We start from the raw sequence: 16,584 nt of genomic DNA, 5'->3' as shown, positions 1-16,584 counted from the left end.
GAAATCCCAGAGAAAAACCCACGCATTTAGGGTCAACTAATCTATGACAAAGGAGGCAAGGATATACAATGTACAAAAGATAGCCTCTTCAATAAGTGGTGCTGGGAAAACTGGACAGCTACATGTAAAAGAATGAAATTAGAACACTTCCTAACACCATACACAAAAAGAAACTCAAAATGGATTAGACACCTAAATGTAAGGCCAGACACTATAAAACTCTTAGAGGAAAACATAGGCAGAGCACTCTATGACATAAATCACAGCAAGATCCTTTTAGACCCACCTCCTAGAGAAATGGAAATAAAAACAAAAATAAACAAATGGGACCTAATGAAACTTAAAAGCTTTTGCACAGCTAAGGAAACCATAAACAAGATGAAAAGACAACCCTCAGAATGGGAGAAAGTATTTGCAAACAAAGCAAATGAAAAAGGATTAATTTCCAAAATACACAAGCAGCTCATGCAGCTCAATATCGAAAAAATAAACAACCCAATCCAAAAATGGGCAGAAGACCTAAATCAACATTTCTCCAAAGAAGATATACAGATTGCCAACAAACACATGAAAGGATGGTCAACATCACTAACCATTGGAGAAATGCAAATCAAAACTACAATGAGGTGTCACCTCACACCAGTCAGAATGGCCATCATCAAAAAATCTAGAAACAATAAATGCTGGAGAGGGTGTGGAGAAAAGGGACCCCTCTTGCACTGTTGGTGTGAATGTAAATTGATACAGCCTCTATGGAGAACAGTATGGAGGTTCCTTCAAAACCTAAAAATAGAACTACCATCTGACCCAGCAATCCCACTACTGGGCATATACCCTGAGAAAGACATAATTCAAAAAGATTCATGTACCACAATGTTCACTGCAGCACTATTTACAATAGCCAGGACTTGGAAGCAACCCAAGTGTCCATCAACAGATGAATGGATAAACAAGATGTGGCACATATATACAGTGGAGTATTACTCAGCCATAAAAAGAAACAAAATTGAGTTGTTTGTAGTGAGGTGTATGGACCTAGAGTTGGTCATACAGGGTGAAGTAGGTCAGAAAGAGAAAAACAAATACTGTATGCTAACACATATATATGGAATCTAAAAAAAAAAAAAAAAAGGTTCTGAAGACTCTAATGGCAGGACAGGAATAAAGACTCAGATGTAGAGAATGGACTTCAGGACATGGGGAGGGGGAAGGGTAAGCTGGGACGAAGTGAGAGAGTGGTATTGACATATATATACACTACCGAATGTAAAATAGATAGCTAGTGGGAAGTAGCCGCATAGCTCAGGGAGATCAGCTCTGTGCTTTGTGTCCACCTAGAGGGGTGGGATAGGGAGGGTGAGAGTGAGACACAAGAGGGAGGGGATATGGTGATATATGTATTCGTATAGCTGATTCACTTTGTTATAGAGCAGAAATTAACATAACATTGTAAAGCAATTATACTCCAATAAAGATGTTAAAAAAAGACTTTAAAAAAAGGACTGAGCATGGTCACTGTGGGCACAAGGGCCTGCCAGTTCTGTCCCTGGCAGGACACCTCTAACAGGTCATCTTCCTCTGCAGCTCCCTGTTGTGTTGGCTGAGAGTTTGTCTGAAGCTCTCCCTGTTCAATCCTGCTTCCCTTCCCTTTATTTTTCACAGTGAACTTCTCAGTAAACTTCCACTTTGAACTTGATCTCATTTGCTTTTTGAAAACTCCAAACTGATAGAAAAGGCAATTTTCTTAGCCATATTCAGTACCAAATGATCATGTATACTAATTATTGTATTTAAATATATATAATTATTATATTAATATATATAATAATTATACTATATACAATTTAAAACAACAAATAAGAGATTCTCAAGGGGAGATTTGGAATTTAGAAGTGTGTGTGTGTGTGTGGTGGTGGGGGGTGGTGGTGGTTTTAGCTGTCACAGTGTCTGGGAGGTGCTAATGTTTTTAATTCTATTACTAAACCTCCCACAATGCATAAGACAGTCCCTAAAATGAAGAATTATCCTGCTAAAAATACTAATGTTGCTCTTTTAAAAAACAATCTTGGTGCTCTTCTTAGTCTAGGGAACTTGGCTTGACAAGTTCCTGTTTTATAAGTTACTGTAATGTTTATTGTCCCTTTATATGTTTAGGCTTTAAAGCTCAGCCCCCTCCCAAGGCCTCTAGGAGCTTTCCCATAATTAGAATGCCACCCAAGGTTTTACCCTAATGACTGAAAGTCTAAACAACTTGGTTTTTAAATAAATATAGTAAGTTGAAAGTGGTTTTCAATTATGAATTTCCTAAAATAAGAAAAAAACTCTTTATTTAGATAATTAAATATAAGCAGTAAGTATCCTAATAGATATTCCTAACATATTAAATAAGGGTACCATTTAATACCTCTGTCATTAATCATTACACTACCATTCACTGTGTAATTGAATACTCTTTGGTCTAAATTCTTCTTGTACTTCATCTTTCAAACTAGATGCATTTCCTTGGACCGGCAGCATCAGCATGACCTGGAGCTGTTAGAAATGCAAAGCAGCAGGCTCCACCCCAGACCTACTTAGTCAGAACCTGCATTTTAACAAGATGCCCAGGTGGTTCATATATGCACATTAAAGTTTGAACAACCCTGTGTTTGAACAACCCTGAAAAACCCTATGAACAACCCAGAGCTTCAAGGTTTAAGCCCAGTTTCAAGTAGAAGCATTCGTTAGCATTTTCAAAATCATTTCTTTCTGTTTCAGCCTGAACTGTCTTCACAAGGGAGAAGTGAAGACAGCACCTTTTCTCTGGTTTCCTGTTTCTTGATTTTGGTGCACTCTCCCACGTGGTTTCTGAGAGAGATGAACTGGAGGCTAGCAAAGCTTGTTGTCTGAGTGAAAGCCCATGGGTATCACTGTTTTTTTAACCCCCAAACGAACGTTTCTTAGTTGCTTTGAGAATCCTCTTGAAGTTTCTCTCTCTCCTCTCAGATCATTTTCTTCTTTTGCAAATAATGCTTGCCTTAGGTTTGTTCTGGACAAAATTCTATGAGAAGGAAAGAACTCATTTCTAAAAGAGCTCTCTTCCAGAACAAAACAAGGCTTATTCTAATCTTAAAAAATTAAGTAAACCTTAAACAGTTCTAGAGTGGGAAGCATGGCTGTGATGTAGATGTGGTTTCTTATTTATTCTTGGCCAATGCTGTTAAAATTCCTGTACCAATTTTCCTCTTTCTTCTTATAGTTCTGGCTCCTCCTTCCCACATCTCAAGGAGGGAATTATGAAGCTGTTCACCATCCCTCTCCTTATAAGCTTGGCAATTGAAAGGGAAGAATAAAAGCCCATGTCTAAAGATAATACAGGGACTTCCCTGGTGGTCCATTGGCTAAGAGTCCATGCTCCCAATGCAGGGGGTCTGGGTTGGATCCCTGGTCAGGGAACTGGATCCCACATGCATGCTGCAACTAAGGATCCCCCATGCCCGCATGCCGCAACAAAGATCTGGCTTGCCGCAACTAAGACTCGATGAAGCCAAATAAATAAATATTAAAAAAATAAAGATAATACACAATGTAGATAATTGAGAATTGGCTATAGACCATTTATTCCCTTGAAATTGATTGTACAGAGACAGACTTCTCATTTTTAATGTCCTTAGGAAAAATTTTAATAATTACTTAATTTTGATATGAAGAAAAGAAACCTCAGGTTTTCTGGTTTCTTTCTAATTGTCTACACAGGAAAAACTATAGCACACATGCTGTAAGTGAGTGGCAAATAGTTAATAAGCTCTCTTTGAATAATTAGTGAATTTTTGAACCAGATTCTCTCTAGGCATAGGTAACAACTTTTGAGAGTTGTTGGAATTTCCTTTTCTTTTTTTTTTTTTAACATCTTTATTAGATTATAATTGCTTTACAATGTTGTGTTAGTTTCTGCCGTACAACAAAGTGAATCAGCTATATGTATACCTATATCCCCCTCCCTCTTGGGCCTCCCTCCCACCCTCCCCCATCCCACCCCTCTAGGTTGTCACAAGGAATTTTCAAGACATTTAATCTTAAAATGTTTTCTTAAAAATAAAAATAAAAGAGCTTAACTTGGGCTGTAAATGAACTTGTCTACCAAATCTTTAATTTTGGGAAGAAATGGTAACCAATCGTACAACTGGTAGACATGTCCACCATTGGCTCCACTTACCTGAACTCTGATATCGACTTGATGAGACCTTCAAACTCTTTCTCTGGTTTAGAAGTCCCCAGGGTCTGCCTAGGGCCTGAATATGAGTGTAGGGGACATTTTAAAGACACCTCTCTTTCAGGGCCAGTAAGAGTGGCAGCAACACAGGAATTAGAGATAAGGGTGACATATCCAAAAATTACGTCTGAACTGACTTCAGATTCTTATTTAAGAGGTATTTTTGTAAATTCCTATCGTCATGGTAATGCTCATCCTCAATATCCACAACATCCTCACCTTTGTCATCCTGTAAAAATCAATGAAGCTAAGAAGCAGACTGAGGAGTGAAGAAAAAGACTTAAATAAGGGAAACCATGGTAAACAAATGTTAATTTTCCGTTAGGAGAACATCCTCACATGTTCAACTATATACACCTTCCAGGCTGACACTGTTTGGTGTGGCCCTAGCTTAGAAGGTCTAGCATGTTGCTCAGCAATAGAAGGGAAAGACTGAGAATCTGTAGAAGGTGTCACATGCTCATGTGTATCTGATAACTGTCTTCATACTTTCTATCTGTACACCAGGTACAGAGTTGTTTTTTCAGACCTATTACTATAAGTAAACATATACCTTTTATGTTTTTTTAAATTTAATATACAATTTTTACCTTATAGACACATTGTTAAGAAACCCAGTCAAAGTCTTTGATTGTCCCAGTGCCTCTTTTTCTTCTTCCGAAAATTCTCTTGGATAATATTGTGTAGTAGCATTTTTGGGATATGTCCTAATATATTGAAAGAAATCGAATACCAAAAGTTAGACCAAAGACAAGCAAATATAGGTCATAACAGGGCCAAGATTTTTCTCTGTGACAATATTAGGATATTCTTTTATACTTAAATTCTACATATTGAATTTTTTCTTTATCCTAGACAATTGATGTTGGCTGCCATTCTAAGTATGTGTGAATTTCTCTTTGACATAATCAACAAGCTCTTTATTGTAAAAAAAATATTTAGCTATCATTTCAAACTTACAGAAAAGTTGTAAGAAGGGTATAAGAAATTCCCATACATTCTTTACCCAGATTCATTAATTATTAACATTTTGTCACATTTGTGTATCATTCTTTCTTCATTTCATTAAATCAGTCTTTCTCAACCAATGCGATCCTGTTCCATCTTCTCAATCCAGGAATACTTGGTAATGTCTGGAAACAATGTTGGTTGTCACAACCGGGAAGAGCCTGACCCCTGGTATCTAGGTACATGTGCTCTAACTTTAACATTACATTTTCATGGTTCCTGATCCTTTGGGATCTAGAGGGTAGAGCCCAGGGATGCTAGAGTGCATAAGGCAGCTCTCCCACAACAGAGAATTATCCAGCCGGTAGTGTTGAGGTTGAGAAACTCTGCTCTAAATACACAAAACCTGGAACAAGTTACATTTTGGCAGTAATGGCAGCACCATCTCTGGGAGAAAACTTATTGCATCCAGTCCACTCTCAGTGTTCACCTCCACCCTTGAACACAACACATTGTATTGTACCTCTGGGCTTTGTGAGTCTCACCCACTAGACTGAGTGAGCTCCTTGATCTTAGGGTGTGGGGCTGTAGAAAGATCATATGGCAAGTCCTTAAGAGAGTGCACTCTGGTGACAGGCTGCCTGGCTTTGAAGCCTGGTTCTATCACTTACTAGCTATGTGACCCTGAGCTAATTATTTAACCTCTCTGTGCCTGGCTTTTCATCCCTAAAAGAAATTCTGAAAGTCCCTAGCTCACAGTGTCATTGTAAGGATTGAATGTGTTAATAGATGCAAAGCTTTTAAAACAGTGCCTAGGACATTTTAAGTGCTCAAAAAAAATTAGGTTGTATTTAACCTGTGTTGTTGAACAAATGTCAGGAAAATGTCTCTGAGAGGCAAGTATATTAATGGAGAGTAATCAAACAGAGCGGTAAAGAGAGTTTTGTTTATACTTAACTGAACAATTCATTCTTTTTTTCCCTGCCTAGATCAGTATCCATAGCAGAAGACAGAGTGATGGAAAGAAAGAATGCTGGTGCTGGAACCAGAGACTTGGGTTCAGATCTTAGCGTCACCTTTAATTTTCTATCCCACACTAGTACCCACCAGGTAGGATTAAGTAAGAAATTATATGGTGCCTGGTGGTTTCATCAAAGTAGCAATATGACTGAGTCACTCTTACTTTTTAAAATGTGATTTGTTTTGTTGTTTCTCAGCAGATCTATTCATTATTGCTTTAAATATTGTTCTAAACATTGAGCTTTCATTTTTAACCTCTTTTTGCCTTAGTTTCCTTATTTGTAAAATGGAGATGGTGCCTACCTCAGAGGGCAGTTGTGAGGATTAATTGAGTTGATATGTGCAAAGTATTGATTCTCAGAAGAATGCCTGGTATGTGGTAAGGACACTGTAAACATTTGCTTTCATTGTCATTACTCTTTTTTTTTTGCCGTACGCGTGCCTCTCACTGTTGTGGCCTCTTCCGTTGAGGAGCACAGGCTCCGGACGCACAGGCTCAGCGTCCATGGCTCACGGGCCCAGCCGCTCCGCGGCATGTGGGATCTTCCCGGACCAGGGCACGAACCCGTATCCCCTGCATCGGCAGGCGGACTCTCAACCACTGCGCCACCAGGGAAACCCTGTCATTACTCTTTGAACCTCATCTTTGATTTTGTTTTTTTACTTCTTCCATCACAATCATATATCCCATCTTTTCCACCTAATTTCTGATCTTAGTAAGTGGTACCAGCATTCTCCCAAGTCACCTGGATTTGAACCATTTGAATTCCCTTTGATTTACTCCCCCCCACCACCCCACTTTGTGGGTCAAGACCTGCCGCTATTTCTCACCTATTCCCTCCATCTACATAGAAACAACTGTTCATCATTATCAGTCAACATTCATTGAGAGCCTAATAAATCTAGAGTCCTGTGGTTAGGGTCCTTGTTGTTGGAAGTTCACTCTCCCTTTCTGAGTCTACCTCGTGAGTCTACCTTGGCTGACTCATTCTTTTCACTTTTCTGCAACCTGGTAGAAAAATAGAAATCTCTAGTTGTCTTGACTAAGAAATTTTTCTCAAAATCTAAGTTTCTTTTGTACTAATGAATCACCTCTCTCTTTCCTGTCTTACCCATACTTCTTGGTGTTTAATGATCTTTGATGTCCTAATTCTCTGCCAAGACTTGACTACCAGTCCTTGTCTTTCTCTTCATCTCTTTTGGTTTGGCCCGTCTGTCTTCTGCCTCCCCGGTTTCTGACCCATGTCTCGTCCTGACCCCTGGTATCTAGGTACATGTGCTCTAACTTTAACATTACATTTTCATGGTTCCTGATCCTTTGGTTCACAGAGATCTGAAAAGCATGTTTTGTACTATGGTCCACACTGAGGACCCATGATTCTCCTGGTCACAGCCTCTCTCACTGTATATTTCATGGCTCTTCTCTAAACATTGAACTCAAGTCAGTGACTCTGCACATTCTTCCTTAACGTGATCATTCTCCTCCTCCTTCCCTTCCTTGGTTCCTTTTCCCCCTCCATTTAATAAATATGTGCCAGGAACTGTCCTAGGAGTTGGGGATATAGAAGTAAATAAAATAGACAAAGTTCCAGTCTATGGAGCTTCAGTTCTAAGTTGTGGTGAGGCGAAGGTGAGAGAAGAGAGACAATGCTTGGTGAGTTCAAGGAACAAGGAAGCCAGTGGGCCTGGAATGGATGAACCAGGGGAATTGTGGGAAATGAGGGTAGAGGGGCAGATGGAATTTAGATCACATGAAGCCTTGTAGGTTCCTTCAGGATGGGAAGCCATAGGAGGGCTTTTGTCAGTGACATGATATGACTTGCATTTTAACAGGATTAGTCTGGCTCTTCTATGAAGAACAGAATGTAGGAGGGAAAGGATGGATGGAGAAAGCCCAGTTAGGGTGCATTCCAGTAATCCAGGCAAGAGACGATCGTGGCTTGAACCAAGGTGATAGCAGTGAATATGTTCTGAAGATAGACCCAAGAAAATTCAAGGTTTGGGGTCTGAGTAATTACAAGAAGATCAGTGCCATGTACTGAGATGAGGAAGATTCAGGGAGTTTCAGGTACGAAAATAGAAAATCAAAAGTTTGTTGCTGGGCATGTGAACTTTGAAACACCTATTAGATACTTAAGGAAGCAGATGAATAAATGAGTGTAGAGTTCAGGGGAGAGACTGAGGTTGAAGGTATAGATTTGGGAGCCACCAGCAAACAGATAATAGGTAACACCACAGGAATGAATAAATTCACCCAGGGATTAAGCGTAGTTAGAGAAAACATCAAAAGGAGTTAGCTTTGGGGTCCTTTAATATTTAGAAATTGGAAGGAGAAGGATCCAGTAAAAGAGGCTGAGAAGCAGCTGCCAGTGAGTTAGGAGGGGTACACTGAGTATTGCCCATAAGCCAAGAAGGAGAAATAGTCAACCATGTTAAATACTGATGAGAAGCGGAGAAAGAGGGTGTCTGAAAATGGGATTAGGCGATCAGACCACTGCAGGTCTTTGGTGACCTTGTTAAGACTAGAGTGGGCTCAAGGCAGAATGGAAGAGAAGGTGCAACTAGAGAATGTGAAAAACTGCTGTGAGGAGTTTTGTTGTTAAAAAGAAAAAGAAAAAAAAAAGCAGAGAAAGTAGCTAATAGCCAGAAAGGTTGAAACAGTTTTTTGTTTGCTGGCTTTAATGATGGGAGTTACAGCATTTTGTATTTATACGTGTCTCCTCTTCACCCTCTCTTCTTGGTTTGCTGACACCACCTTACTTTACCTGGTTTAGTTACAGTAGATTCCCATTTGGCCAATCTCCTCAACTCCAGGTTTTTTTTTTCCCTCTGCACTCCAATACATACTGCCTGGCTCATCTTACTTTAATAACTTAAATCTTGCCTCTCCCTTGCTTCAGACCTTGCCAAAATTCCCTATTGTCTGCCACAGAGAATCTGCTTGTCTCTGCTGTTCCCTCCACGCTACCCAGGCTGGTCTCCTTGTGGCCCTATGCAGACTCTGTTCATCTCACCCCCTAGATGTTCAGGTCATTTAAAAAAATCTGGGATGTTTTCCCTTTCTCTATGTCTCCAAATCATACTCAACATTTGTAGCTTATCTTTTATAGATCTAAAATTATTTCAAAGTAACTTTTCTTAATCCTAAAATATATGCATAGATTAGCTAAATATGTCTTCAGATTTATACAACATTCAAAGCCGAGCTCAAATCCCCAAAGCATTCCCTCAGCAACCAATTTTACATCAATTAATTCACTGGATAAATTTTAATTAAATTACAAATTTAATTAATCATTTGTAGTCTCAAAGTGCTCAGGATCTAAGGCAGACAGGTGAGCAGATGAATAAAATATGGGTCATCAGTGCTACAATAAAGATACCTCTAAGCTGTAGTGGGAACCCAGAGGAGAGAGTGATCAGCTCTACCTGGAGTTTCTAGGAAATCACAGAGGAGGGGGTACTGAACTGGAACTTAAAGGGTGAAGAGGGGTGGGTAAGGTAGTGAAGGGCATTTTATGCAGAGGAATAGCAAGGGCAAAGGCAGGAAAACATGGGAGAGCAGGTATTCTGGGAGCTGGAAGTAGCTCATAGGCTAGAGCACAGAGGGCTTGCTTGGGAACAGGGCTGGACAGGCAGACAGTGCCTTGTCATGAAGGAAGGAGGACCTTATATGTCATCCTAATGGCTCTGGATGACATGGGGAGACATGGAAGAGATTTGGGCAGTAGTGAAGTAAAACAATCTAATTTGGTACGTAAGAATGATCACTTAGGCAGTAGAATAGACAAGTTAGAAGGCAATGGTCATATTTCAGATGAGATGACCAGGTCCCCTTCTCTGAGAGAAGTACTATTGTTATTAACAGCATTGCTCATTTTCCCACTTCATAATCTTTACAGTCTTATATACTTGTATTTCATTTTCCTAGTAAGATTGTTAAAAGGCATTGTTGCCTATAATTAGATCTTGAGCTGAATTACTCTGTGGGGATCTGGCATCACTGTCAATGCATTTCTATTATACAGATCTCTCAAAGTAATCATGGATGTTGCTGGATTTTACCACAATTGCCTTTGAAAATACATATAAATTCATCGCATACTTACCATCTTGTCTGAGTACTTGTGTCCTTGATTTTGGGGACTACTTGCATGCCAACATCTCTCTCAAGTTGCTTAAGGGTAAAATTTTTATCTGGGTAGGCTGTACATTCAATATAGGCATCTTTTACGCTGGAAGCATTCTGGTCACTGAACTTAACTGGGGCACCAAATTCACTTCGTTTTCGAGAAATCATATATGTAATCTGCAACACATGTAAGCAGTACAGGAAACAATCGAGTCTCTGGAGAAAAATGATGTGTGGCCGATAACACTGGTGCTCTGCCCACATCCTCTTGGACCCCTTTGTGTACTTTCTGTGCACCTTTCCAGGTCCTTTTGCTCTCTGTTCCCACAGCCACCAGCCACCTACCTCTCTTCTGTGGAGGATGCTCTAGAGCTACCAGGACCACTTTGCCTGAAGGTACAAAGAACAGGAAGTGACTAGAAGTTTATATCCAGGCCAGCAATGGACTGGTGGGAGACATATGGAAGCCCATCTCTTTTGCTTCCGTTTGGGACAACTCTGAGGTATAATTTACACTCCAGAGTTCCCTAGAGGTGCAGGCTGAAGCCTTCACTCTGCCAGACTTTTGCCTGAGAGTGCACCCTTGCAGGGCTTCTGTCTCGGTCCTGCTGCTTTCCTATTCTCTTATGGGGCCCTTTCATAATAAATCACTTGCACACGATTGCTCCTCTCAGGGGCTGATCTGGGAATGCCACTTAGTTAGTTTTCTAGGGCTGCTGTAACCACATACCACAGACTAGGTAGCTTAAAACAACAGGAATTTATTCTCTTGGTTGTGGAGGCTGGAAGTCTGAACTAAGGTGTTGGAGGGTTGGTTCCTTCTGAGGCGGAATCTGTTCCCTGCCTGCTCCCAGCTTCTGATGTGATGGCCAGCAATCCTAGGTGTTTCTTGGCTTGTGATACATCACTCCAATTTCTGCCTCCGTCTTCCATGGCGTCCTCCCTGTGTCTCTATGTTTTCACAGGAGCGTCTTCTTATAATGACGCCTGCCGTATTGGATAAAACTCCCCTCATTTCCTTTCTGAGGTACTGGGGTTTAGGACTTCAACTTATCTTTTGGAGGGAGACACAGTCCAGCACATAACACCCCCCTAAGACAGTGACCATTCTTCTATCAAAAAAAGCCATATCCCTGCAGCAAACACAGCAAACCACACTGATCCCTCGGGGATACGTGTTGCTCAGCTATAGGGAGGTGACGGCTAGACATCATATTCAAGCTGCTTACCTCTTTTGTGGATTCTTTAACCGATTCTTCCTCAATTTCTTTTTCACTGCCCAGAGAAACCCATGGTTTAGAGATAGGTGGCTTATAAATATACATGTCTTCAGGAATATGTTCTTTACATTCTTCTTGCTCTTCTGGAACTTCTGGAGGCTGCAATAAAATAAATAGGCTTCTAAAATATATTACCAGGGCTTCCCTGGTGGCGCAGTGGTGAAGAATCCGCCTGCCAATGCAGGGGACACAGGTTCGAGCCCTGGGCTGGGGAGATCCCACATGTCGCGGAGCAACTAAGCCCGTGCGCCACAACTACTGAGCCTGCGCTCTAGAGCCCGTGAGCCACAACTGAAGCCCGCACGCCTAGAGCCCATGCTCCACAACAAGAGAAGCCACCGCAATGAGAAGCCCGCACACCGCAATGAAGTGTAGGCCCCGCTCACCCCAACTAGAGAAAGCCCTCGCGCAGCAACAAAGACCCAACGCAGCCAAAAATAAATAAATAAAATAAATAATAATAAAAGTTTCAAAAATAATATATTAAAAAATAAAATAAAATAAAATATATTACCAGAAAAAACCTATGGCTGCCAAAGGGAAAGGTGGGAGGAATAAATTAGGAGGTGGGATTAACATATACACACTACTGTATATAAGATAGATAACCAACAAGGACCTACTATATAGCACAGGGAACTCTACTCAGTATTTTGTAACAACCTATAAGGGAAAAGAATCTGAAAAAGAATATATATATACATATATACACATATGTATATAAAACTGAATCACATTGCTGTACAGCTGAAACTAACACAACATTGTAAATCAACTATACTTCAATTAATAAAAAAGAGATAAGTTCAGCAAATATATATACATATTACCAAATTTAGGTTATAATTACACATGTATATTTTGCAATAAACTTTGCTTTTATATAAATTTGTTAAGCTCTTATTATTTTTCTTCTTTGTTGGTTCATGCTTTTCAACTATGAGAGGGAAACTATGTAAAAAAATAAAAGGGAAGAATGACAAAAAAGAAAGAGATCAAGGATATATATATATATATATATATATATATATATATATATAAAGAAGATGAAAGAATCAAGAGGGGAGAGGAAAAAAAGGAAAAGATGTGTGGTAAGAAAAAAGCATTTACTGTATGCCTTTAAGAATATGGAATGCTAAAACTTGATAAAATATAAAACTAATTTTCTCTGATTTAATGAAATGTTTTTCTGATGACAGGATTATATGTATGAATAAATATGATATCCATTAAATTATAAAGAGCAAATGTTTTTTAAACCAAGATGTCCACAAGAAGATATACAGACAGATAAAGATATAGATACAGGTACATATATAGATATATAGATGTTCACTGCTACTTTATTCATAATAGTGAAAAAATGGGCAACCAAATGAATATCAATAGGGAAAAGGGTTGATACATTTTGATATAGTCAGAAGATAAAAATCTCATAAAACAGTTGCAATGAACAAACTCAATCTACATGTATATGATTTTAAACATATCAACATGAATAGGTCCTAGAATTTTACAATTTGGTGAAAAACAAAAGTTGCAAAACAAGTTGTATAATATAATTTTATATAAAATTTAAATGAATAAAACAATAAAATGTATTATTTGTGGAGCATACATGCATGGTAACAGTATGAAACCATGGACAGAAGACTATATAACAACCTTAGAATAATAGTTCCTTATAGAGAGAAGTTAGAAAAATTGAATTAAGGAGGATGTAAGAGGCAGTGAAACATTATCTCTTATATTTTCTTTCCTTTCAAAAGAATTTGAAGTAAATATGATAAAATATTAACATTTGTTAATTCTGAGTGGTGACTGTATAGATATTTGTTTCATCATCTGTGCTTTTCTATACACTTGAAATATTTCACCATAATAAAAAAATTAAAACACAGAATAAAGCAATCATAAAAATAAAACTGAAAATATTAAGGCTAACTGAGAAATTATTTCAAATGTAAAAAGTGTTCGATATTTTTAAATTCTATGGCTTTCCTTTATTTTTCTTGCTTATTGGACAACCACACAAACCCCTCTGTCTCCCTCAGTTTGACCAAACCTCCCCATGAGGATGCCAGACCGGAAGGCAAGTGTCAGAAACCTGTTGCCTTTCATGACCACTTTGAACGCAACATCCCGAAGGTGAACTGACTTCCTTTCCTTGGAAACTACCATTCTTTTATATTCTGCTTATCTTTGACACCCTGTTCCCCTCAATTGCCCATTGACCAAGTTGTCCTTTAAAAATTTTGCTTTTAAATAATCATAGCAAAAATTTATGGAGCACTTAGCTTTGCGCCAGGCACTATACAAAGGGCTTTACCTGCATCAGCCCATGTAATCTTCACAACAGCCCTATTGGTGCCACCGTTTTGCAGATGAGAGGTTCAGTAGCTTACCCAAAGTCATGGTGATGGCAAGAGAAGAAGCAGGAATGTGGGCCAAGGAATGGCCGAGAGCAGTGGTACTCCAGATTTGTTGTTTCCAGTCCCACTGGGTAAATGAAGGGCAAATAAGTAGAGTATCTGCTACCCTGAGTTGTCTGAGTTAGCTCACCCTTAGCTCACCTACTCTAGGCCCCAGGGAATCAGAGCTGAATGAGAATAATCATGACCATGTCTGGGGTTCCCCCAGAGGTACTGCTTCCTTCTGACAATCAACAGATTGCTTAGGGTGTGCTTACATTTAAATAGTTTTCCTTGCCCTCTTCAGTTCCAATAAGATAAAAGTTAAGTCCATATTTGAAGTCTTTGTCGTAAACAAGGAGAAGCTCATCTCCAGGATATTCCTACAAAAATATAATCAAAAAAGAAGGTTAATGTTCAGTAGTCACTCAGTTTATTCAGATTTGACACAAATTAATATTTCTTTAATCAATCAATCATAGAAGATAACCATAGTGCTAACCTATGGTTAATAACCCCAAATTGCAAAGTTATTTTATTAACTTACAAATGCTCTTAAAACACAATGCGTCCAGGGAAACTTACCATGCAATTTTATTTCTAACAGGAAAAAAAGGAAGCATTCCTTTTATTTGGTATTGTGCTCTGTAGCATGTTTGCGGACAAATCAGGACTAAAATTATGAATTAAACAATTAAAGCAGTATGGGAAAATAAGGGTAGGTTCCCTTTCTAGCTAAAATTGGGCAAGGATGAGCTTTTCTGGGTGTGGAGTAAGACAAAATGTCACAGATAGGAGTTCGCTTTTCACAAAGGGTCATCAAGAAGGATTCCCAAGGAGGGATGGGCAAGCTAGCATTTGCCCAAAGTAATGGGAAATGCCAGATTTGAACTCAGAAATCTCTCCAACTTTTGTGATTATGTATCAGGAACCTCTTGAGGTAGGACTGAAAAATAAAGAGGGATACTGTACTTACCTGAATAATTTTTTTGACTGGGTAGAAATCAGACACTGCAGCTCTGTTTTCAAAGTCTGAAAAAATATCTTCTTTTCTGATAAGTTTATAAGGTTGTTCATCTGTGACATCTTCATCTATTCTGCAGTTAAATATCTCCTGGGTCTTGTTAGTTAACACTAAAGGATAAATTTCTGGATGACCTGGGAAAGGCAAAGTGGAATTTGGACATTAAATATAACCATTTAAAATATTAACACTAGGAAACATTCAATTGTTTGCTTTAAATAATTGTCTTGGTTAAAATTTTAAAAGACTTTAAAATCATTGTTCATATTTTTAAAGTAAGTTTATCCATTATAAAAAATGTCAACAAATGAACTTATTTACAAAACAGAAACAGACTCACAGACTTAGGAAACAAATATATCGTTACAAAAGGGGAAATGTGGCAGCAGGGAGGGATAAACTGGGAGTTTGGAATTGACATATACACACTACTATACTTAAAATAGATAACCAACAAGGACCTACTGTATAGCACAGGGAACTGTACTCAATATTCTATAATAACCTCAATGGGAAAAAAATCTGAAAAAGAATAGATATATGTATAACTGAATCACTTTGCTGTACACCTGAAACTAACATAGCATTGTAAATCAATTATACTCCAACATAAAATAAAAAAATTTTTAATGTCAAAAAGATAAAAAGATGAAAATAACAATTCCCCATAATTCTATCTCTCAAGAGAGAACCTCTATTAATCGTTTGCTCTATTTCCTTCCAGTCACTCCATATATAGTATCTTAAATGAAATTCTAAATCCTGCCTTTCATACTTACTATTATGTCACTAGAATTTTACTATGACATTATATAATTTTTCTAACGCATCATTTTAAATTAATGTAATTCTATAGCATAATTTTTAACTTCTGTTGTTGGTAAGCATTACATTTTTTCTCATTTGTTTCTAGTGATTATAAATAACTCTACAAACAAATATATAGTTTATAAACTTTTATTACATTTCAAATTATTTTCTTAGGTTTTAAAAATTTTTTTGTGTGTGTGGTTTAACATTATATTTTAAATCTGAAAGAAGACAAAGGTCAAATTCTCAAAACTAATACTTAAGATCTAATGAATAACAAAAGTATAAGAACCAAGACAGTTATATATGATGAGAATGTACAGAAATGGCCTGAAGGACAGTTGAAATAGTAGTTCATATTTTTTTTTCAGTTATACATATACATGTATCTGTTCTTTTTCAAATTATTTTCCCAGGATAGGTTTTAAAAGTGAAATTAGGGCTTCCCTGGTGGCGCAGTGATTGAGAGTCCGCCTGCCGATGCAGGGGACACGGGTTCATGCCCCGGTCCAGGAAGATCCCACATGCCACGGAGCAGCTGGCCCCATGAGCCATGGCCGCTGAGCCTGCGCGTCCGGAGCCTGTGCTCCGCAACGGGAGAGGCCACAACAGTGAGAGAACCGCGTACCGCAAAAAAAAAAAAGTAAAATTATTTGTTCAAAGGTATTATCACCACCTTAGGCTCTATCAAACCTGTATTGCTCTCC

General features: G+C 38.5%; 1 protein-coding gene across 1 annotated transcript in view; it reads right to left on the bottom strand.

Moving 5' to 3' along the window:
* The window catches only part of DNAI3 (dynein axonemal intermediate chain 3), a 72,973-nt gene that overhangs the window by 44,502 nt on the left and 11,887 nt on the right, over positions 1-16,584 (bottom strand). The window contains exons 3-7 of the mRNA XM_065887658.1: positions 15,020-15,201; positions 14,322-14,426; positions 11,582-11,731; positions 10,330-10,529; positions 4,843-4,959 (exon numbers count right to left, since the gene is read on the bottom strand). Coding sequence (XP_065743730.1) covers positions 4,843-4,959; positions 10,330-10,529; positions 11,582-11,731; positions 14,322-14,426; positions 15,020-15,201 — 754 coding nt within the window. The remainder of the gene's footprint in view (positions 1-4,842; positions 4,960-10,329; positions 10,530-11,581; positions 11,732-14,321; positions 14,427-15,019; positions 15,202-16,584) is intronic.

Source organism: Phocoena phocoena, chromosome 1 (assembly GCF_963924675.1).
Source record: "Phocoena phocoena chromosome 1, mPhoPho1.1, whole genome shotgun sequence".
Lineage (NCBI taxonomy): Eukaryota > Metazoa > Chordata > Mammalia > Artiodactyla > Phocoenidae > Phocoena > Phocoena phocoena.
Note: the sequence above shows the minus strand (reverse complement) of the source record. Positions and strands in the feature narration are given on the sequence as shown.